The following is a 25,082-nucleotide window of genomic DNA, read 5'->3' as shown; positions in this document are numbered from 1 at the left end:
CTTCTCAATCTTATTTCCCCACTCTTCCACCAAAATACTTTTCTCTTTTAGCCAAGCTAGTCTACTTACTGTTATGTCACATATCTTGTTCTGTATTCTTTATTTATTCCATTGTCATACATGGAATACATATATATATATATATATATATATATATATATATATATATATATACTTTCTCATTCATGATAAACAAAATGTTATCAACTCCTAGTTCTTCCCAACTGTAGATACTCTGGATAAAAGGACCCATTTCTTTTGAATTTGTCTGTACTCATACTAAACAAGATACAAATAAGGGAAAATTAAAGAACAAAAGGCGTTGTTTGCAAAAGTTCGTGAAAATGAGAGCAATAATGCATAGAGTGGAAAGAAGACAGCAGAAATATATAAAAGTTATTACATTCAGATTTTGCTAGGTCATGAACAAGAACCATCTACAGGTTTTGCACAGGGAGTGATACAATGAAGTCCTTTATGTAGATAGAAGAGACGAGCTTTTAGCTGTATCATGAAGTTTTAAGTTCAGGGAAAGATTGGAGACTTGGAAAAGCATGACATAACTGCTGATCATGAAACCAGGAGATGTTAAAGATGAAAGTCCACAGAAAGGAAAGCTCACACAGAGTCCCAAACATTCAGTAGAGATAGGCGGGGGGGAGGGGGTGAAAATGAAGGAATCAGTAGCAGATGGGACGTGGGAGATGACAAGAGGGGGAGATAAGTGAAGATGGCTCCCAAGATTTCTAGGCTGAAAAACTTGGCTGACAGGCAATGTCATTGAGGGAAAAGATAATTAAGTCCATCTTAAAGACATCCAATTTAGATACACTGAGCTAGTGTAAAATAGCAACCGCCAGAATTCCAGCTGGGAGAAATGTAAGAGATTTAGATAAAGACCTGCGAGGAATTGACATATAGACTTTGCAGGATAAACTGGAAGGGAGACATATCCATCCATGGATATGTCACCAAAGGCAGTGTTTTTATCTAAATATTACCTATACATAAATGGTCTGGAAGTATGTGATTCCAACCCCATCTTCTGTCCTCAATGGAACTGAATCTTGGCTTATTCACTAGACTTCCTTGCATCTAAACTCCTCATGCCTGTCTCCTTCAACCATCTCTGGTTCCACAATTCACTTTTGCCTCAGGGATATCTCATTTTGGGGGGGTGACGGGGTCTCCAGATCTCATCATCTTTGCTCTTCTCATACTTCAGCTCCAGTTCTTTAAACTCATATCTGTTATAAATCCAAATCGACTCCTCTTCTTTCTACTACATATGCTTTACCTAAGTTCAAGCTCTTGTTATTCTTTCCAGAACCATTTATAATGTCTTTTTACTGTCTCCCCACTCCTTCCTACCCAGCCCATCTAACCATCTCATCTCTTCCTTCTACCCAACTCATCCTACTACTTCTCATCCTACTACTTAAAACTAAGTGAAATGACATGGTTAAGGACTGGAGCATTGGTCGAGTACTGGTAGACTGGTTCAGTTGGTAGAGTACTTGCCTGCTGAGTGTGAGATCCTGAGTTCAAACCACTACACACACACACACACACACACACACACACACACACACACACACACACACACTCCACAGCAAAGGGCCCGGTATATAATATTCAACATATGAGATTTTCTTGTTATGACTGTTACTTCTCACCTTTGTTTCATATTGAAAAGTGTCTTAACATCTTTCCCCATTTTTAATTCCTTTTCTTTTTGTTTCAGTGCAGGGATCGGTAGAACTGGGTGTTTTATTGCTACATCCATTGGTTGTCAGCAATTGAAAGAAGAAGGAGTGGTTGATACCTTAAGCATTGTCTGCCAGCTCCGTGTGGACAGGTAAGTAGCCAAGGGATCTTGCTACAGAGAACTTCTTCCAGAGAAGAGTTATCTGTCATGGGCTCATCTGATCTGCTTGATTCATAAGCATCACAGGTCCTGGGGTCCTCAATCTCTATAGAGATTACTGTAACATGCTAGAGAATACATATTACACTTGAAAGATATTGAAGAACCTAGACTGATGTGCAATTCCTGCTCATTCTAGTATAAGGTATTTGTTCTCTGCCTTTCTCTCTCTCTCTCTCTCTCTCTCTCTCTCTCTCTCTCTCTCTCTCTCTCTCTCTCTCTCTCTCTTCCCTCCTTCTCCTCCTCCTCCTCTTCCTCCTCCTCTTCCTTCTTCTTCTTCTTCTTCTTCTTCTTCTTCTTCTTCTTCTTCTTCTTCTTCTTCCTCCTCTTCCTCCTCCTCCTCTTCCTTCTTCTTCTTCTTCCTCTCCCTCTTCTTCCTCTTCCTCTTCTTCTTCTTCTTCTTCTTCTTCTTCTTCTTCTTCTTCTTCTTCTTCTTCTTCTTCTTCTTCTTCTCTTTCCAGCTGTCTGTCTCTATCACTGTCTCTCTGTCTGTCTGTCTCTGTCTCTGTCTCTCTCCCTCCCTCCTTCCCCTTCCCTCCCTCTCTCTCTCTCTGTCTGTCTGTCTCTGTCTCTGCCTCTCTCTCTCTCTCTCTCTCTCTCTCTCTCTCTCTCTCTCTCTCTCTCTCTCTCTCTCCCTCCCTCCCTCCCTCCCTCTCTCTCTTTCTCTCTCTCTCTCTCTTCCCCTCCTCTGTACTGAAGGTAATCTGAGGTCTCATATATGCTAGGCAACCACTCAGCACTCTACCTCTTAGATGATCCTAGCCCTTGTGTTCAGTGCTTTGTCTCTGAGATAGGCTTCCTTGCAAGTAGCTAGGGTTATAGGCATGTTCTACTGTTTCCTTTATTGCTGAATTGTTATTTGACTTAAACTGATCACTCCTTTGTAGCATCTTATTCTTTATTTTTTTATTTTATTTTTGCCAGTTCTAGGCCTTGAACTCAGGGCCTGAGTCCTGTCCTTGGGCTTTCTCAAGGCTAGAGCTCCACCACTTGAACCACAGCACCATTTCTGGCTTTTCCTATGTATATGTGGTACCAAGAAATTGAACCTAGGTCTTCATACATGCTAACCAAACACTCTACCACTAGGCCAAACTCCCAGCCCAGCATTATTCTTTTGTTTTTGTTTGTTTGTTGCTTGTTTGTGTTTGGTGCCAGTCCTGGAGCTTGGACTTGGGGCCAGGGTACTGTCCCTGAGCTTCTGTGCTCAAGGCTAATGCTCTACCACTTGAGCCACAGCTCAACTTCCAGCTGAGTAGTTGACATTTCAACCATGAGCCCACAGCCCTTGGCAAGCATCCCATTCTTTTAAAGTGAAACCTATGCTGTCTCCACTATTAAGAGTCCTTATTTGTTCTTGTTCTTGCTGTTGCTGTTTGCTGGGGTCTGTCTAGGTAGCTCAGAATGGACAAATATTGTATAGCCAAGTAGAGTCTTAGACCTTGTCATCCTTTGGTTTCCAATTTGTGGGATTGCAGACAGGCACCACCACTCACAGAGCCAAGAGTCTATTTCTCTTTCTTTCCTTCTTTTCTGTCTTTCTTTTGTTTGTGTCTATGTGTGTGTAGTTTGGTTGTGGTGAAATGTCTGTAATAATGCTCATATGTGCATGAAAAACCATGCAATTAAACAACTCCCCAGTCTTCCTCCAGCCCAGCACTTGGCAACAACCATTGTATTTTCTGCCCTGTGAAGTTTCCTATTCTATGTATCTTTTATCAGTGAAATCATTCCTGCACTTGTCTCTTTATGTCTGACTTATTTCACTTAGTATGATATTCTCAAAGTTTGTGTTGTAACATGTATCAGAATGTTACTTCTTTTTAATACTAAATAATGTTCTATTGAATATAACCATATTGGTTTATCTATTCATTTGTCAATGGAAACTTAGATTCTTTGCACCTGTTGGCTGTTGTGAATAATGTTATGAATATGGTTTTACACAAGCTTGTTTGAAACCCCATTTTCAATTCTTTTGTATATTGCTGGGTTACATTATCTTTTAAAATTTGTTTGACAAATGCTTATTGAGCACCTATGATGGGCTACATTATGAGATTCCAATGAAAAAAAGTAAAATGATGAGTCTGAAATTCCAATCTAGGCAAGACACTTAGAATAGGACCAGGCACACAGTAAATATTCATTATGCAATTATTGTCTTCACTACTCCAGGCTTTGCAAGTGTATCTTTCCTCTCCTTTTCCTTTTAATTTCATCTGACAACATTTATCTCTGGTGTTGAGATTCTGGCCTCTGACTGGGAGCTGGTGGCTCATGCCTTTCATTCTGGCTACTTGGTAGCTAAGAATGAGAGAATAGCAGCCCAAGTAGAAAAGTTTGTTCGATCCCTTCTCAACCATAGCTAAGAGCAGTGCCACATACCTGGTATCCTAGCTACATGAGAGGATGAGATTGGGAAGATCATGACTGCAGACCCGCCCAGTATAATATCCATATAATCCATAACAGTAGATAACGTGGTGACACGTGTCTTTCACTCCAGCAAAGACAGGAAGCCTAAAAGTAGGCAGATCATGACCCAGGCATGAGCCTAGGAGAGACACAAGATGCTGTCTCAACAGTAATTAGCACGAAACAATGCTGGAAATGTGGCTCAGCTATAGAGTACCTGCCTAGCAAATGTGAAGCCCGGAGGTCAGACACTCAATCAACACACACACACACACACACACACACACACACACTTGATGCTAGAATCTGCTTGAATTTATATATTCTGATTCTTTCTTGTTGGGGAGTATTGAGTGAGTTAGTGATATTTTCCCTGAACTGGTTTCCTCATCTAGAAAATGGAATTATTTGCGTATATAACTCCTATGTTGCAAGGATTAAAGACTGTGTAAGATGCCTGATACATACTAGGAATTAAATGATGATCTATAGTGATAGCAAATAAACTAAACATATGCCTGTAAACTGGAAATGGTAATGCAAACTGCAGTTGATAGCAGTACCATTTAAATGCCATTAAACCTATGACATAGTAAATCACTGATTATTTCTTCTCATTTGACACATTTCATTTCCTCCTTTGTACACCCCACATGGCAGACATATTTGAAACAAACGAAAATATACATAAGAAAATATGCACATACGTTTTTATTGCGCATAAGAAAGTCAGTGGTAAGCATTCCCTTCTCTTCCTCTCATCAACGCTGACATCGTTTTGTAAGATTGGCTTGTCTTCCATCGTACACAAGCCAGATTTTGATCCAGTTGCTCCACTAAGTCTTGAGGACCTATATTAAGCAAGCAGGAAGTTCCTAAGGAAGAGGATAAAGGATAGCGCCCGGATAGTGCCCGGTTAGCCAGCTAGGAGATGATGTCATATGGACCCCAGTCTCTCCTACTTCATGATTTTATAAACAAGGCTCCAGCATGGGACCTTAAATCGCCGATGAACTCTCGTTCTCACCCCTGGTCTTACTTCCCTTCTATATGATCCCTGAATTCCATGAATACCAGATCAAGTACATGGATCCAAACTGACACTGAACCAAATTGGCCTCCAACAATGCCTACCCTGATGCTATTTGGAACAATGTGCTGAAAAATGGGCTTGATTTCTTTTCATTGTGTTGGCTCCCATGACTGTTGATTGTCTCCTACTCCCTCTCCTACCTCCCCCAGCCATTTGTGTAGCCTGACCTCCACTTTGGATTCCATTTCCCAGTCACATTCCTCGGTGGAGCATGCCAAATCATCCTCTGGCTCTGAATGGAATCACAATGCCTCCTCTATCTGCACCTTCCTTCCTAAGGCAAATGGTCAGAAAATCTAGCCTTGGCCTTCTATCCCCACCAAGGTCTTCATACAGCTTGGCCTTTTATTCTTGATAGGATCTTCTATCACGTCTAATTTCTCTACAGATGTGAAGCCTCTGGGATTCCTGTCCCTAGGGTTTGACATCCAGCCAAGATGTATGTCAAATCATCCTGAGTTATTAACCTCCTACTCCTACTCCATGCACATTTTGTTTTGAGCAGCTGCTTCTGTTGTTGATGAAACAGACCAACCCCCATCTTCTCCCAGAAAAGCTTTTCCTTTTCTTTCCTTCCTTTATGTCATCAAGGTAGCTTTTTCTCTTAGTGTCTCCTCCTTCTGTCATATAGTCCCTGGGATTTATAGAAAAGAATCAGAAAAATTTTCCTCTGTTCCCTCATCTTTCTTCTCCTCCCCCACTTTTTGCTTCAATACTTTAGACTTCTGCTAACATTTCTTATTTTTTAAATTCCAGTTGATAACTGGTGCTATTGGCTATGTCTTTGGCTTACTCTACTAAAATGGAAGTTAGTCTCAAAACATCTAAAGAGCCACGTTTGTTCTCTCAAAGTATCTTTTTCACTCTTCTTCAAATGTTTGTAATATTCTGATCTCTCTAGCCATCCTTGCATTCTGCTCTGGATCTGTCTCCAGACATTCCAGAATGTATCCTTTAACCATGGACTGTCCACTGTGATCTTCAAAGCGTGTAACTCTAAAACTTTCAACATCAAGTAGGAAAAGATGTATGCCTGGGTCTCACTTCTTTTTTGGCCCGTCCTGGGGCTTGAACTCAGGGCCTGAGCACTGTCCTTGAGCACTCTCAAGGCTAGTACTCTACCACTTAAACCACAGCATCACTTCTGGCTTTTGTGTGTGTATGTGGTACCAAGGAATTAAAGCCAGGGTACTGTGCATGCTAGGCCAGCACTCCACCACTAGGCCACACTCCAGGCCCCGGGCCTTACTTTTTGTATAAAGAAAACAACAAACTGATGATGTCAAGTGACTTGTTCAAGATCCCAACACTTTCCCTCCAAGACTAAGCAGGATGGAAAGTTATAGCAAGAAGCAGGAACTGTTTCTTTAAGTATGTAGTGAATCTGAAGAAGAAAGAGTGGAGCTAGCTAATTGAAAGAATCCAGCTGAGAATAAGAAATACAAAAGAACAAAAGGTTTAGTTTATACTTTACAGAGTATGAGCTGCACTAGCCTTTTCCTAGCCATCCCCACTCTTACTAACAGTGGCCTCCCCTCACCGGTGAACCACCATGGCACACAGTACATCTGACTTTTATAATCTGTAGTCTACTTTTCATTACTTGGACCTGTCGAAGGAGGCACTCTGACAAATCCAGGCATAGATCACAGCAGACAGAAAGACAACAGTGATTGTGATTTGTAAAATGAGGCTTGTTTGGGGACTGGTTAAGTCCAAGAGTTTGAACGCTGGCTGGGCAGAGTGGTATAGGACTATAATCCCAACATGTGGGTGGCAGGATAGGTAGATCTTCAGTTTAAGGCCAGTCTTAGCTAAGACCCAATAGCAAACCAAGTTTGAACACTGGGCAGGATGAAAAATGCTAATTTCAAAAGAAAAATTTATAATGATGACTATTATTCAACAGGAGACATTTGTACTCAAATTGTGAATCTGCATTTTAGCAATAAACCCAAATGGTTTAGAAATGGGTGTGTTATGCTGAATGGATGTTTCTAGTTTAACAATGACAAAGCCATTTGGTAGACTCCTCATTTCTCTGGCAAGACATTATTATTATTGGCTTTAGGGCAGCTTCTATTAATAGATGCCACAGTTCTCATGGCAGATTCATGAGCCTGTGATTCTCCTTTTAATAATACTTCTGAACATGTTTTGAGCTAAAAATAAGATTCCTTTTTTCCCTAAGTAGTTCAAATTCAGTACAATGCACCCACGAGTGTTTTATTTAGAAAAGTATTAATGGATCGTCTCCTCCGTCCCATGGTGTAGTTTTAATTAAGCGATCAAAAGGGTCCTTCCACAGTTGGGATGGAGACCATCTCGTAGGAAGGTAAGTAGGAAGCCATGGACTATACAGGTGATGGCTTGGCATCAATGGACCAGACCGCATAGTGCTTTGTGAGAACCCTGGCTCTGCTCCCAATTTTCTACATAACCATTCATCTACTCTAGGAGTCTCTAACAAAAACAGAGAAAAAATAGCAATAAATCCCCCACTTCTCCTGATTATCAGGACCTCTTTTTTTTTTTTTGTGGGACATGGGGCTTGAACTCAGCCTGGGCGCTGTCCCTGAGCTCTTCAGCTCAATGCTACAGCCCTACCCCTGGGCCTTGGCATTGTCCCTGAGCTCTTCAGCCCAAGACTACCACCCTATCCTTGAGCCAAGACCCACTTCCCATTTTCTAAATATTAACTGGAGATAAGAGTCTCAGGTCCTTTTGTGCCCAGACTGGCTTTCTGGCTTTGAACCCTGACCCTCAGATCTCAGCTTCCTGAGTAGCTAGGATTACAGGTGTGAGCCACAGCACCCAGCTTCAGGACATCTTTTTATGAGTAAAATATTTCATGGATCTCAACTTGTAAGCATTTCACAAAGCTTAGAATTTAATTTTCATGTTCTGACTCACAACAGGACATAAGTGCTTGTCAAAATTAGTGAGGCTTGTAACAGGATATGCATATTTGTTTAGTCTGCTGGTTAATGTTAGGATCACAAATAAGTGTAAGAAACCCTGCAATAAGGTGCCTCAGATTCTATGACAAGGAGTGATGGATTGGCTTTCTAAGATTCCCTTCAGCCTCTGGTGATTGTCTAAGTACCTTTCAACCATTTCAAGAAATAGCAAGAATAGTCATAACATTTCCCAGCACCTATGAGGGAAGGGGTGGTTTAAAAGACTCAGGACTTGGGAGTATTAAGCAAGCTTAAAGGAGAAACCTCTTAAAGAAAACTCTAGCATCAACAGGGTTAAGTCAATACCCAAGACTACCTAGCATATTTTCGCTTAGCAAACTTGACACTGCAAGTTGAATTTCCAATCTTTCTCAAGTTAAATGGCTAATTTCTAGATTTGTTTTGGATTCTAAAGGCTATTTTTTTTTCTGAAGTGGGAGAGTTAATTGGGCTAAGCACATAATTAAGAGATTACTGTTTTGACAGCTCAAAACTACTTGCTACATAAGCCAAGAAAAATTGCTCAGCTTATCTCTGATTATTTCAGTCTAGATTGTTTCTTATTAACATCCAGATGTAGTAATTATAACAAAATTTCTGTTGTTCATCATGGTTGTAGAAAGGGATATTTCCTTAATCACATTTCTTTATTAACAGATGGTTATTAGGTTATTAACAGATGGTGATTAGGTTATTATTGGCATTGGCTTAATTTACAAAATGTAAGTGCAATAAAAGACCTATAACATTAGTAATGAACTGAACTGAACAGTGTGAACAATTTTCATTACAGAAAGCCCTTCCATGTCTTGCTTATACCTTCTCAAGTATCACTCAAGTGTTGAGACTATACTACCCAACTAAGAATTCTAATTGTAAATCAGGCACCATTGGCAGAAGCCTGTAATCCTAGTGACTCAGCAGTCGACTGAGATCTAAGGATTGTGGTTCAACGCTGCAGACAGGAATTTCCATGAGACTCTTTTTTTTTTTTTTTTTTTTTTTGCCAGTCCTGGGCTTGAGCTCAGGGCTTGAGCACTGTCCTTGGACTTTCTCAAGGCTAGCACTCTACCATTTGAGCCTCAGCACCACTTCTGGCTTTTTTCTATGTATGTGAGGTATCGAGGAATCGAACCCGGTTCTTCGTGCATGCTAGGCAAGCACTCTACCACTAGGCCAAACTCCCGGCCCCATTCCATGAGAATCTTATCTCCAATTAAACACCAGAAAAGCCAAAAGTGGAACTGTAGCTCAAGTGGTAGAACACTAGTCTTGAGCACAAAGCCTCAAGGACAACACTCAGTCCTTGAATTCCAGCCTTAAGACTGGCATACACAGAAAAAAAGTCTCAGCAGTGAAAGTGGAGCTGTAGCTAATGCGGTAGGGTAAAAACTTTGAGGGAAAAAAAACTAAGCAAGAATGTGTGGCCCTGAGTTCAAGCCCCTGTCCACTAGCACCAAAAAAAATTAGATAAGTAAAAAAGAATTTTAATTACTATACAGTTAAACCAACCAGACTGCTATGTGTAACTTCGTGCTACAAGAGGTAATACAGGCATAAAGATTACACAATATGAGACAGTAACAAGTCATTTATTCAGTGAGTATAAGAGAAATAATATGTTTTTTAATATTAATGTCCTATGATAATAAACAGTCAAGGGCAGTCAGAAAATACTTCATAGACATTACAGGAGAATAATGACTAAGGAACGAGACTGGAAGATCAGAAGGCGTCTGGGCAGTGCGGGAAGAACACATTCCAGTTCAGGATGACCTCCAGCGACTCTTTCCTCATTGTATTTATTTTCATTCCATTGCCACTTCTGGGCATTGGCAGAATTCAAAACCAGAATTTGGGAAATGAAACCGAAAAGAAGATCAGGTTCCAAGGCCTTTCTTTTTATCTTTTCTCTTCCCCTCTGTCACCCACAGAAACCGGAAACAATCTGTCTGATACTCAGTTTTTGAGAGTTAATGTGCTCTTTGCACATCCTTACTTTGCATGCCTGGAGTCGGCATGACATTCAAGGTCCTCCCTTGTAGTTTCCCAGGCAGAATAGAAAGAGCTTTCCAGTGTGCGTCATATCAGTGTTTAAATGTTTTGATTAGTTACTTGAGTTTGATGATTTTCTTTTCTACTTTTTTTCACTACCGTAATCTTAGAGAAGGAACATACATGCCATCAGTGTCCTATCTTTTATTCCCAAAATCTATTTAAAATAATTTTAACCAATTTTCTACTTGCTGGATCATATTTTGAAAAACAGCCTTCTATTTACCTATGTTTCTCTGCATTCCCTACTAATCCCAGTGCTGATCCTATATAAGGAAAGATCTCGGGAGATCACAAATTCAGCATTTTAGAATCCTTAGTTTAAGGGCACTTAGAGAAAAAGCCTTATAAATCGGTCTGGACTTTCTTGACATCCTAACTTCTGCACTCCTAAGAAAGAGGTCTTCTTTGTACAAACAAGTTACTCTGATTGAACCTTCCAAAAGGGGTTGCTATGACAACCTATTTCTCCTGCCCACCTAGGAGTTGAGTGTGAACTTGGGTATTCAGAAGAAAAGGGCTAATTTTCAAAGGGGAAAATTGGATTCAAAAATGTGAGGACTATCAGTGAATTATTTGGTTTGGACTGCTTTGTATGGCCTACAACTTATGGGGGGAAAAGTGTCTATGACTGAAATACCTGGTCAAGATCAGCCACATTATGTTTGCATTTTCCTTGGTGGGAAGAGCCAAGAAAAAACTCTTGGGGAGAAGGGATGGCTCAGAAACATAAGTCTCCAAGTTGAGCCTTCAGACTTAACTTCACTTGACCACATGTCCAGGCTCTCAGATTTTTACCCATGAGGCCCATTAACATTCACACCTTTTGTTCTAAATTTACTGTACCATACTTTACCAAAAGAATTCCAGATTTGAAAATAATAATAATTTTTTTAAAAAAAGAAAAGGCAAAGGAGCTTAAGTTCCATTGTTAGCCAGATGTGAGTCACCACCGCAGAATGTCTTGTGTCTACTGATTAGACCGGATACAGGCTGGGTGGTGCAGCAGGAAAAGCTGTGGCTCTCTGTATGTGTGAGTTAACCGGCAGAAAAGGTCACACTTTTAACATGTTAAAGACCAAATCTCTCTCCTGGGCATTTGAGAGACAGAGAGAGAGAGAGAGAGAGAGAGAGAGAGAGAGAGAGAGAGAGAGAGAGAGAGAGAGGAGAGAGAGAGAGAGAGATTCCTTTTTAATTCAGTGCACCCTCCCATTAGTAAAAGAAAAAAGCTGTATTTTCCAAATTCAACTTGAATTTACCTCCCCACTCCATCCCCCTGCTCCCCAACTGAGAGAGCTACGTGCTTCCCCACATGGAAACAGTGACACAGATTGGGGAGTTTGATAGAGATAATCTGAGCTGAGTTATCTGATATTTCTAGAAGGTGGTCTGATTGAATCTTGACCTGGCCAGACACAGTGTTCATATTTAGTGGCCACACACACACACACACACACACACACACACACTCAGAACCACATAGCCAACACCATTTTTGCATTTTTTGAAGGGAACCATGTTGTTTTGTTTTGTTTTCTTCAGCATAGAATGGAACATAATTAGGGGACTGGGAGCATGACCTAGTGGTAAAGTGCTTGCCTAGCATGCACAAAGCCCTGGGTTCAATTCTTTAGTACCATGTACACAGAAAACACCAGAAGTGGTGCTGTGGCTCAACTGGTAGAGCACTAGACTGTCTTTGGTAAAGCCCAAAGACAGTACCCAGGCCTTGAGTTCAAGCCCCAGAACTGGCCAAAAAAAGGACATAATTAGGATGAACAAAAAATTTATCATCTGAACCAAGGCACTGAAAGATGATTAGTTTAGCTGGAATAAACCATGACTATCTCAAACAAACCAGAACTCATTTCAGTAGAGTTGTTAACCAAGCACCTAGAAAGAGAATAAGAAAAAATAACATGGAGCTTTTATTTAATGCTTAATAACCAAGAGCAACTTTCCTAAGCACTTTGTGGATTATCACATTAAATACAATACTTGAAACCTTATTAGGTAATATTAATTGATGGACTAGTGGTTATCAAATTTAATGTGTGTGTGAGTGATGGGAAAAAAATTGCAAACAAAAATCTTCCACAGAGTATTAGTGTGGAAAACCAATAAAAGGCACAACTTCCCTGGTCAAAGCTGGGCTCAGGAGCTAACCCTCCTGCTTCTGTCAGCCAGTGGCCCTGAATCTACTGTCTATCCTGGGCTGTTGGAAATCCACAGCCTGCAGTTAGACAATGATGTCCTCTTACTTGATCATCACCAGATGACCTTTGTCATGAGTGTCGTTTTAGAACTGAAAGAAATGCAGGCTGGGAAAGATTGAACAACTTTTCTAAAACCATATCATAAGTAGGTTCCAAAGCAAAGATTTCTACTTCACTCTTCTCCTTTTCAAGCATAACACTTTCTTCCAGATCAGCTTTCATTTTCTGGTTGGTGACTGTTTAGAAATATTTTGGGCTCTATTTCAGCTAGACTTGTCCAAGCTCAGCAACCCAGCATCCTCTGTCTGTCCTCTCTTCGGCTTTAAGATCTTACTCCAGAGCTTTCCAACCAGTCTTATTTTACCACACAAAACCAACTAGCAATAACAACCATAATAGATAGTGGTCTTAATATGTTCTTGGCTGTGAAGTAAATATTTTAAACACTTGTGCCATTTATTACTCATAACAAGGCGGAGAGGGGTACTATTATGTTAGTGCTTCATTGTTTGATACATGAGAAAACAGCCCTACAAAGACTAAGGCAAAGTAGCTAGTAAGTAATGGAGACAGAACTAGTATATAGTGTCTTTTTACCTCTTAACACACTTGACAGCTTGTCATTCCAAATATTTTCAAACCCAGAAACCATTCTCACAGCTAACAAGAATTCCCTTAACTTTTTTTTTCTGTTACCAGTCTTGGAGCTTGAACTTAGGGCCTGGGTACAGTCCCTGAGCCTCTTTGTGCTAAAGGCAAGCATTCTACCACTTGAACCATAGTACTACTTATTGGCTTTTTCTGAGTAGTTTATTAGAAATAGGAGTCTTACAGACTTTCCTGCCCTGGTTATCTTTGAATCACCATTCTCAGATATCACTCTTGAATAGCTAGAACTATAGGCATGAACCATTGGCACCTATCTTCTTTTTTTAAAATTAACTCTTCCTCCATATATATAGTGCATTATATGTGCACTTCTTAGAAAACCAGATTCGTATCTAAAGAGGATTGTCCCAATTCTAAGCTGATTGTCTAATGATGGTCCAGCTATTTTAAGCCCTATGGAGTGTGTGTGTGTGTGTGTGTGTGTGTACACATGCATATGAATAATTATGGAACTCTCTTGAGGATTCCATAAGCTTAATCCATAGCATTATTTTCTATAATAAAATGAATCACAAGAAAGTAAAATAGACTATGTTGGGGAATGGATATTAGGGGGACGGTGGAAGAGCAATGGAAAGAGTGAATTTAGGTGAATATCATCTAAGGAATTCATATGCATATGTGAAAATAGAATATTAACACCTTTTGAAATTGCTTGAAGAAAGAGAGATGAGGAAAATGAATGAATGAGTTTGATTTGAGCATATTGAATTCATGTATGTATGGAAATGTCATAAGGAAATTCCCTTCTTGTAGAAGCAAATATTTTGTACATAGGCACTGTTTTTAGGTGTGCCCAGATGTCACTTTTAATAATAGGCAGCCAACAAAAAGACTGTATTCACCCCATAACAGGATAGAACCTAACCAGTAATACTAAGTTTTAAGTTCTTACTGAGGTCAATGAAATATTCCATATACCAGTATGTATCCATACATGCTGTAGAATGTTTATTACTAGTGTCCCAGATGCCTGTAACAGGTTTTGAATTTAAACCTGCCCCTACTGTACAAATCCTGTCATACTCATGGCTTTCCTCTAATCAGAGTTGATCTATTTTCACATGACATAAAAATAACATGATCTGGGTAACTGCTTCACAGATAACCCACTTGATCTGTGATTGCAGGTGCAAAGAGATGGTCACATTATGCTTGTCCTTGAAAGACCTACCACTTAATTGGAAACAGTTTAAAACAGGATTAGATAGTATGTAACACAGCATCATATGATTTACAATAAACACCTATCTTGGCTCTTTGTTTGTCTTTTTCTTTTTATTACATGACTTAGACAATATGTAAGACATGTTGATTAAATGTCTGAAAGACACAAATCTGGCTGTGAGAAATGGAAGACTGATATTTTGAGTGCTAGAAATGATTCAGTAGACAAGAACATTGTGTTCAGAACAAGAACTAACAAGTTGAAATCAGCAGGAATAAATAGAGGGTCACATATTTAGTTTCAAAAAAATCTAATAGCATATCTATAGGATGAGGGGAAATGTGTAGTTTCCATATTTTAAAAAGAAATCTTACTCTACTCTTTTTAATTACCCTCACCTTGTGTCCAATATCTTAAGATACTAGGTCAGCGTTGGGCAGTCTGTGACTTCACCTGTGAGCTTTACTTCTTGATGCACCTGGACGAACACACTTGCTGATGACCTACAATGCACTGCTTAAGGAGGAAAATATGCTCACTGACTTGAGCCCATCGGGAATAGACACAACACTCCTTAGAAGGGCATATTTGATCAAATAAGGAGACTACGTTAGTGAGTGACAGGGAAACCGGGCTTTACAGAAATATTGAGTAACCACAGGATGTTTAGTCTAGAGCAGAAAAGATTATGAGACTTTGATGGTTGTTTTCAAGCATTTAGAGAGCTATTGTGTGACAACAAGGAGAGTCTTAAGTCCTTTGTGGGTTATATATATATATACATATATATACGTATATGTATATATACATATACATATATATGTATATTATATATATGTATATATATATATATATATATATAGAGAGAGAGAGAGAGAGAGAGAGAGAGAGAGAGAGAGAGAGCGCCAGCCATTTTTGGTGTCATCATAAATTTTTCTGGCAACTTCAGCAAACCTGCCTCTAAAGGTACCTAGATGAAATTGGCTGTCCATTGTCCTGTAAACTGCTTCTTTCCAGAAAGAAACCAGACTTTGTCAATCATAGGGATGAGTTATCTTTAAGAATCTGTTTGATTCTTTCATCTTCCTTTACACATGAAGTGGGAAATAAAAGAACATATGCCTTCCCTAAAGATTCCCAAGAATTTTTCAAGTTTATAGCTAATGAATATATTTTTCCATCACTATGAAAATAATTCAGTGAAGCGGGCATTTTAGGAAGAGCATTTCGACTGAGTCAAAATTGGTAAACTTATTTCTATCAAGTTGAATCCAATTATATAAAGCATTCTAACAAAAGAAGAATGGTCAGGTAATACTGACACTTAACTACAATACATTCAACACTCATAAACAACCTTACAGAGTAGTTACTGTTACTGTACTACCTTAACAGAATTTGATTCAATAGTCTGGCTGATGGGCTGGGAGTGTGGCCTAGTGATAGAGTGCTTGATTAACATGCATGAAGCCCTAGGTTCAATTCCTTGGTCCCACATACACAGAAAAAGCCAGAAGCACTGCTGAGACTCAAGTGGTAGAGTCTTAGCCTTGATAAAGCCCAAGGACAGGGCCCAGGCCTTGAGCTCAAGCCCCAGAACTAGCAAAAAAAAATAGTCTGACTGGTCTAAGTATGGCCTATAGCATCAGTAGTAATGGTATGAATATAATGTGAAAAATGATCATTTGCCTAGTGCACTGGCACTTTCTATACCCAATCAAGTGCAGCTTCCCGATTGGAGCCAGTGTTGTTTAATGTTTCTGAGAAATGGGTCACTTTGTGGTTATGTGAACATCCTACACAAACCTGATAGCCTAGCCTACTACACTGGAGACACCGTGGTGTATGTATGCTACCACAGTGCTATACTCACGTGACTATATGAACATACTAACTTCATAAGTGGAGACATTTAGATGCAGATGAGCAGGATAATGATAATGATAACGTGTGTCATATCCTAGTCTGAACATGGTGTCTGTGAAGTGAGACTGCGGGATGTTAGCGAATAAACTTATTCTCACGATCTTTTCTTTTCAGGGGTGGAATGGTCCAAACCAGTGAGCAGTATGAATTTGTGCACCATGCCCTGTGCCTGTATGAGAGCAGACTTGCAGAAGAAACAGTGCAGTGATGCACTGAACATTGCCGGATCATCAGTCTATTATTATTTGGGATGCTGAATCAAATTACCCCCTACTTGAGGCTTCTAGAAGAAGCTTCCTGCGATGGAGGGGCAGAGGAGCTCCGAAACCAACCTGTGGCATGGATTGTGGGAGACCTGGAAATCTACTCAAGATTGCCAAACCTTGTGTATAGTAATGCATTTGTAAGCATACCCAAGTTATGCTGCTGGAGGTATGATAGATTTCTCACACAGCCTGAGATGGATCGTGTTTTGTCAGTACTGGGTACCAACCGCACAGAGTTTATGTATGTATGTATTATAGAGTGACGATGGGATGCGCTGCTGAAGACATCGTCATTGTGTGTCTAGATGCTCTAATGCCTGTAAAGTCTGTCTTGTGAATGGACTGTCAGCTGTTCCACTGTTCCCATTTTAAGTGCTATTACGTATCTCAGTTACCAGAATCTTGCTGCTAAAGTTGCAAGTGATTGACAATGAATTTTTAACAAATAAGTTTTTGTTTTAAAAAGAAAAGCAATCTACCACAGTAAACTATTTTGTATGGAAATATGTCTTGATAACATTATCTACTAAATGTGTATTTATAGTACCTCCTATCGATTACAGAGCACAATGATTGTCCTTGGATATCCATGTACTTATTCTCTATTATTAGGCACAGAGGTGGTGCCCCCGGCCCACACTCTATCCACTATATTTCTACATTGTAAATTGTTTTACTTTTAAAGGGGGGAGGAATTTGTAGTGACTAACATATCAAGAATTTCAAATATTTGTCTCTCTTTTACTGAGAAGGGACCTTTGTATATGCTGTCTACCTGGAATCCCTCTCCCAAGAAGAGGCAGAGACTTTGCTCCAACGTGTCTTATGTCCAGAGGTTCTTCAGATGGACGCTGCCATAAATGTTCTTACACTTCTGAGAGGTTTTCATCTGCAAGTGACAAAGTTAAAGTAATTATACTCAGCAAACACCACGTTCTGCTCACCTACAAAATTTTAATGCAGCAATGCTAACTTTGTTTCATACTGCCAATAAACTATCCTTAAAACTAACTACTGAGTATTCTTTATTTTTGGTATATTTTTTTTCCTCGTTGAAGAGAGGCCATCGTCTGCCTGGGGAAGCCTAAAGTAGGTAAGGAGATGGCTTTCATATAAGTCTGCATCTCCCCAGCAGAGATGACTCTTGAAATGCAATATTGTCATCACTCGAGAGATAACGATCTCGTAGCGTCATCATTACGTGGGTTTCCTTATAGATGCACAGCAGATCATTACACAAACAGCAAATGTTTATGTCTTTGTAGCACTTGTCACAGACCCTCATAAATTATATGCTTTATGTCTATTCTGAAGAATCACATCACCTGACAAGATGTAAGGTTGCCAAAGAATTCAATTATCTATTCTTGAGGTTGGAAGTAGTCAGGAGCCAAGCGGGAGGGTAGGAGAAGACTTAAAGATGTTTATCTGCTCCTAGAGGCTAGCTCTGCTCGAAAAAAAAGAAAGGTAATCACAATCCCTCCTTTCTAAGGAAACAGACAAAAGGACACTGGTGTAAAACTTCCCCAAACAATTCAATTGCAGGAAGTGCTCGTCACTGACTTTTCCCCTCACCATGAAGGCACATTTCCTTCCTAGTCTTTGCTCCTCTTATCTGGGAGAATTTTTTTTTACCCCCTAAGTGAAGCTGGAATGGTTGTTAAGTGGAAAATGGAGGCTGAATTTTACATGGCGCTTCTTACCTGCTTGATCTTCAGGAGCGTGGGTGAGTGGATCTGCCTCGGTTTCTGAGGCCTTTCTCCTAATAAAGCCAAAGTGCCTTATTTCAAAGGCACACCTTTCAAAGGTGTGTGAAATAAGGCAAAAATTGTAAGGTCTCCGTGGCAGGGAAGCCAGAGGCAAGTGAGAAAGGGGGAATAAGAGCAGCCAGCTATGGTCACACTGCTGAGATTCTTCTCTAAAATAAAATAAAAGTTCTCCTGTCATCCAAGTGTCTCGAGCAGCTCACCTCCAAAAAGCAAGGGCAGCTTTATAGCACAGAGTGAAGACTCCTGTGGTGAAATCTATTATTATTATTATTATTATTATTATTATTATTATATAACAGGCTATAGGCTAGCCATGTTTTTTTTTTCCAGTCAGGTTGTAGTTTTGATTTGTGTGTGTGTGTGTGTGTGTGTGTGTGTGTGTGTGTTAAAAACAGAAAATGCAGGGAATCTGACTGTACAGGAATGAAAAAAAGTTTTGTTTGGATGTTGTCATTTGGAAGGCTGGATATTTTCATGGGAGGGTTCTGAGGGATTTAAGTTGAAACCCACTGAAGATGATTTTGCAGGCTTAATGTCTTTATTTTTTAACTATAGATGTTTAAAAGTAGAATGTTTAATTTTCCGACATCAAGCAAAACTGATTTTTTTAAAAAATCTGTCAGTAGTTGAAGGAAAACTTGTACATTATCACAAAACAAATGCTTTTCTCCAGGACTACAGGAAATTTGGTTTGTGGTGACATTTACTTGTTTTCTGTTAGCTAAAAACTGTGCCTGAAAAGGTGTGGATTTGTTTTACTTTTTTGTCTTTAACTAAATAGGTCCAATTTTAAAAAGGAAAACACATTGCATTCAAGATATATAATTCATAGTGGAACATGTATTACAATGGAAAGGGGATTTATTGAGTTTTTAAGTGTGGAACTATGGAGAAAATTAAATAGTTAAAAGGAGCTTAATTTTATATAATTGAAGCATATTTGACTAACACCATGTTCTTTGGATATGGCTCATCTCAACCAAAAGAAAACCATATTTGCTGATGGTTTAGTTTCTTTTTCCAGATGCCTTTCACTTGTTCCAATGAGGGTGTGTTTTCTTTCCTAAACTACGCAAAAGTTTAAAAGGGCCAGGGGGAGGAGGGATGAGGAGGCAACAGGAGAACTTCTAAGGATGACATGTGACATTTTCCATGGTCTGTCTTGGGATTTGTTCCTTTTTTCTTCTTCTTTGCCTGAGGACTTTAAATCCCATGTGTTGAATCTGGGACTATTCATGTAAAGGGCAGAAACAGCAAAATATAAGTAAATCTCATACTTGCCCTCAAGTGATTTGTGGATATGTAGTTTCATTTGTTTTGATAGCCATTACAATCTGTTACAGTATTTTATAAACTTTTCATCTTCCAGAGGGGTTTCAGATTATTCATGTCCGGAAAGAGCAGTGCCTTTCCATCAATCAGAGAGTGATCATGAGTTCATGCAATGAGACCAGCCAGAATCAGCAGTGGCTGTGGACTAAGGATGAGAAGCTCCTCCATGTCAAATCTGCATTATGCCTGGGCATCTCCAACTCCTCTGGTGGCCCTTCTCGAGCAGTCACGCTCATGGGCTGCTCCCATGCACCTCGGTGGACCTGCTACAAGCAGGGAGACTTCCTTGAGGTGGAAAATACCTCTTTCTTTCTCAAGAAACAAGGTCCCAAGGTAGTAGTCAAGAAGGACAGGAAGTACTTCCATAAATGGATGAAAATAGATGTCGACAAGGAAGGAAAACTGGATAACGGAAGTCTCTGCCCCTCAAGAGGTGAGCTATTCATGTCAGGATCAATGTGAAAGTCTTTCTGTTCGGTGGCTTGGTTTGATATATCCAAGGGAGATCCACGTGCCCTGCTCTATTGCCTATGGATAATTCATGACCCAGGAGAACTTGATTATGTAGTGCCCAGAGAGGGAAACTGTCATCCTCATTTTAAAATGCCCAACTTAGCTCTGGCACTCATTCTTCCTTTTATTTTACTAATTCAATAAATATTTCTTAAACTTCTCTCTTGTGCAAGATCCTGTGATTAGATATTGGATGCAGATCTGGACAAAAATACACAGCATGCATGTACATACACATACACAGACACACATGTATGCAATGACTAAAGTCGATGAAGCAGAAATTGATAGGTTTTGCTTACCTAGACACTTCCTATTCCCTGATGAGAGGGAGTGTTAGTACAATGAAAGTTGCTGAATTGGTAAGAACCAATAAGCAGATAAACTGAGAACAGAGCTATAATAGGGACCTAAGCATCCAGTGTGCTTTACCAATACAGGTCAAGAGTGAAAAGGGTTTGGATATCTTTTCCACAGTTTGCCAAATCTACTTTCATTTATAGAAACTGTTGATGGTATAAAATTGTTACCTGTATTCAGATGTCTCATGTGTCTGAGATAACATCAAAGATTTCACCTTACCAATTCACATTTACTCCGTACTTACTACGTATTCATTTATTCAATTATTCCATTTACTGCGGACAGGCAATTTTTCAAGTGCACTTGATCAGTCTGAGCTGATGAACTCAAGACTTTTTTTTTTTTTTGCTGAGGTAGTAAGCCACATTGTTGTCAGTCTTAATGTAACTACTGATTAAAGTAATTGCCTAAGGTAATGTGGTTGAGAGTATAAAATGCCTGTTGCTAAAGGTAAGCAATTTTATACTGTATCAAAAGAAAAAGAATTTACTAGAAATTATTTGCTTTAGTGCCCAATGGAAATGTTTATGGGAGAAATGAAAAAAAGGTATCTCTTGTATACATATATATATATATATAAATTTTCCTGTGGTAGAGTTGGATGACACAATTATTTTGGCATTCTTCTCTTTATAACATCAACATGGATCTTGTAATGAGTCTCTTTCTTTCCTAATCAATAGTGATAGCTTACAGGACTTCAACCACTGAAAATAACTGGCACAGCATCCAAAATTCCCTAACTACCAGCCTGTGACATATCAACATAGTTCTGGCTAGTTTTATGTTTGTTTGTTTATTTATGTTTTGTCACTGTAAGTTTCTTTCTCCATTTGAAATAAATAACAAAATGATTTGGTAGATTTTCCATGCACACTAAAATTCTCATTATTCCTAATATGTGAAAAAACAAAACATTTTCTTTGATTTTTATTTTTTATTATTATTATTCTTTTTTTTTTTGTCATGGGGCTTGAACTCTGGGCCTGGGTGCTGTTCCTGAGCTCTTCAGCTCAAGGCTACTGCCTACCCCTTGAGCCACACCCCATTTCCCATGTTCTAATGATTCATTGGAGATGAGTTTCACAAACTTTTGTGCCTGGGCTGGCTTTGAATCGAGATCCTAAGATCTTATTTAAAATTATTCAAAATATGATCTTTATGATAAGCAACATAAACCATTGTATAAAAGGTATTGACCTATACTCAAAGCTGGTTACAATTTTATTGCTAAAACTTTGCATTGAACCTAAGATGGTATCCCTTGCCTTGAATTGTGTTCTAGGAGGCATTTTGTTAAAATGGAAACAATGTGGTGGCAATGACACAATAAAGCTTTTAAAAATAGCTTTAACATATTGTTCTATTGTCTAAAATCTTCATGTATTTGCCAAAACACTTTGCTCTTTCACGAACTGTAAAACGTATATACATTTTTAAAGAATGGACTTCTAGCCCCCCAAAGCACCCCAAAATCTAGTATTTTAGTTCAATCTCCTATGTCCATTTTATACCAAAGAGATCGAGACAGAACAATAAATTTAGTATATTAGCTTTATATTTTTCTAATCAAACATGTTCTATGTTCTTCTCCTCCTATGTATTTTATAGTCTTTGATACCCATATAAGATATTAATAGAATTCTACTGTGATAAATAGTATATTAATGGATAAAGCCATGTATCTTACTTGTCAGAAACACAAGGTTTAGGGTCTAAATCTATGGAATCACAATTTCTAGGGGAAAAAAATGAAATGGTTCTGGTGTTTACCAAACTTTGCTCTAAAATTCACAAACCATAGACATTGAATGCTAAGGCTAAACTTCTCTTTTGCTTCTTAAATAGCACAACCAAAAAGAAAAATTTTTAGTCTGTGGTGGGACTTGAACTCTGGGCCTGGGTTCTGTGCCTGAGCTCTATCAGCTCAAAGCTACTGCTCTAACACTTGGCCCACAGCACCACTTCCAGTTTTCTGATGTTAATTGGAGATAAGAGTCTCATGGACTTTAGTGCCTGGGCTGGCTTTGAACCACAATCCTCAGATCTCAACCTCCTGAGTAGCTAGGATTACAGGCATGAGCCACTGGCTCCAGGCATCCAAAAATCTTTTAAAGACATAAAATGAGAGATTACTGGGCCTGTGTATTCTGTAGTAGAAAAATAATGGGGAGCCTATTTTTATCCTAACCTCGGCATTAAGTCATATCATAATATTATTACAGGTAATAGTCAACTCAGAGGATGACCACTGACCAAGGGTTTAGGAGAAGTGCTGATCTCTCTGTATAGAAAGTTTTACATCCCTACAATAGACAAGTATTAATTTAAGAAAATATTTGGAATACCTAAGTCAATTTTTACATCTTTAAAAATGCCGAACTGCCATGGTTATTTTATTAACCTTTACTGTAAACTTTTATTTATGGCCTGCCTAATTGTGAAAGCTCTTTTTTCATTGTGGTCCTCTTTGTGCCTAATCTTTTGCTTTTAAAACACATTATTCAATGAAATCTTTTAGTTCAATCTGGAATGGAAACAAATGAAGCACAAAAAACAAAACAAAGCAAAAAACATTAAATAAAGCAGATGACAACAGGGAAAAAGTGAAGATGCCTCATTTTTTAGAAACCCTCTACCTGGCACATAGTAGTTGTTTACTAAGTGGTTGTTTGAATGCATGAACCTGGAAAAACATAGTGAAAAATCAAATCTTTCTTCTGCCAGCCGTTTCTTTTTAAGTTATATTATCCAATTTAATAAGCTGTGGAGGAAATTCATATTCCTAAAACTGCATCCTCTACAATCAATGAAAATACATGAAAATATTGCATCTGCCCATAGTTTACAGAGCTTTCAATTGCTTCATGTTATGTCTATGTTCTAGTCATGCTATACAAAGAATTATACAAAGACCAGCATCATGTCCACCAACTTCTCAGTTGGCTTAAGGGGTAGGGCAGTAGCCCTGAGCTGAAGAGCTCAGTAACAGAGCTCAAGCTCAGAGTTCAAGTCCCACAAGTGACAAAAAAATAACTTGTATTGATATGATCTAAGTTGCAGTTAGAAGATCTCTCCATGCTTATTTGAATGACAGTAGGGCTATTTGAGATAACAATTTATACTAGATATCTCAAAAGAAGAAAGGATTCTAAATGTCTTCATTATGAAATGATACATGTTTAAAGAAACAAATGTGTTCATTCATTGTGCCATAATAAATGTCATACTAAATGAGTTGCCAGCCTTCATGATACAGTTAGGGAAGACTTTAGCACTAATTCTCAACCTGATAGTCTATTTCACGCCTCCTTTGAGAAGTTGATGAAGACCGACAGGTTATCCTGGAAGAAAATATACATTTGCCATATATTTAGAATTTTGCATAGAGTTTTCGGGCTTTGTGAACCAACCCTAAACCCTAGATATTTGTAGAGCAAGTTTTATTAATGTTTTCTGATAATACTGTTTTCATAACTATCTCTCTAAATTGATGATTGGATAACATGTGGGTAAGTTGGATGTGACAACTAAATTCTGTCCAACAATTCGAGGATCTTTGCTTTCCCATGTATCTGAACTTGAACGGTCTTCTTAAGTAAAGTTGTTCTGTATGACGGAGCCATAGGACGTGAGAATCACCAGTCTACTGTTCTTTCTTTACCTCAGCTGGCCTGGGAGTAGAACTTTGGGTGAGGACCACGAGGAACACAGTTCTTCCCCAGATCCTCAGTACTTCCAATACAGTTCCATATAACCCAGAATACCTTGTTAGAAACACCACCAAGGCCTTCATCCAGAATGCCACAGAGACCTACACCCCAAACAGCAGCGAGCCACACCGCCACACCTTTCCCAGGACTGGCCTGGCAGACACATCATGGATTCCACCAACTACGCCTCCTTTCTCCACCACTACTCAAGAGGTAGGTGAAAGGAGGGAGAGGGTGGATAGCGTCATGACTGGACCCTTGCCTGAAAAGACTTGCTTTGTTAAAAGTACCATTGCTGTCCTAGGGAATCAGACACATCCTAACGGTATGGAAATGTATTTTGCGCAATGAGAAAAGTCTTTGAAATTTCTGTGTCTTTCTGGGGTGACAAGAGGTGCTGTAAGGAAAAGGAAAGAGGTACAAAGCCACGACAGATTCGGGAATTACTAGAGTTGAAATGGGAATACACAACACCAAAAAAAAAATAATAAAAATAAAAATAAAAAACAGTTATTTCCATTTCAACATCCTCTGTGTATGGCCTGTGATCTTGAATAGAGAGGGTGTCAGATGGGTCAGGTGACTGACAAGCAGTGAGAGCATGAGCCTAGTCAACTCTTCCTCCCCCTCCTCCTTCTCCCCCTCCTCCCCCTCCCCCTCTCCCTCCTTCTCCTCCTCTCCTGCTCTGCTTGTG

At 39.2% G+C, this 25,082-nt stretch overlaps 2 protein-coding genes across 5 annotated transcripts in view; both read left to right on the top strand.

Annotated features, from left to right (window-relative positions):
- Window positions 1-17,709, top strand: part of Ptprr (protein tyrosine phosphatase receptor type R) — a 198,503-nt gene extending 180,794 nt beyond the window's left edge. For 3 of the 4 annotated variants that reach the window (XM_090328250.1, XM_090328251.1, XM_090328252.1), the window contains 2 exons: window positions 1,745-1,858; window positions 16,547-17,709. In XM_090328250.1, coding sequence (XP_090184376.1) covers window positions 1,745-1,858; window positions 16,547-16,640 — 208 coding nt within the window. In that variant the 3' untranslated portion in view covers window positions 16,641-17,709. The remainder of the gene's footprint in view (window positions 1-1,744; window positions 1,859-16,546) is intronic. The other variant, XR_016534601.1, reaches the window with a different exon arrangement.
- A 642-nt stretch (window positions 17,710-18,351) lies between these two features.
- The window catches only part of Ptprb (protein tyrosine phosphatase receptor type B), a 100,683-nt gene continuing 93,952 nt past the window's right edge, over window positions 18,352-25,082 (top strand). Inside the window, exons 1-3 of the mRNA XM_090328248.1 lie at window positions 18,352-18,424; window positions 19,837-20,232; window positions 24,345-24,601. Coding sequence (XP_090184374.1) covers window positions 18,352-18,424; window positions 19,837-20,232; window positions 24,345-24,601 — 726 coding nt within the window. The remainder of the gene's footprint in view (window positions 18,425-19,836; window positions 20,233-24,344; window positions 24,602-25,082) is intronic.

This window comes from Megascapheus bottae, chromosome 2, assembly GCF_031878675.1.
Source record: "Megascapheus bottae isolate mThoBot1 chromosome 2, mThoBot2.hap1, whole genome shotgun sequence".
In the NCBI taxonomy this organism is placed as follows: Eukaryota; Metazoa; Chordata; class Mammalia; order Rodentia; family Geomyidae; genus Megascapheus; species Megascapheus bottae.
The sequence above is the reverse complement of the archived record's forward strand: the minus strand, read 5'-3'. Positions and strand labels throughout refer to the sequence as shown.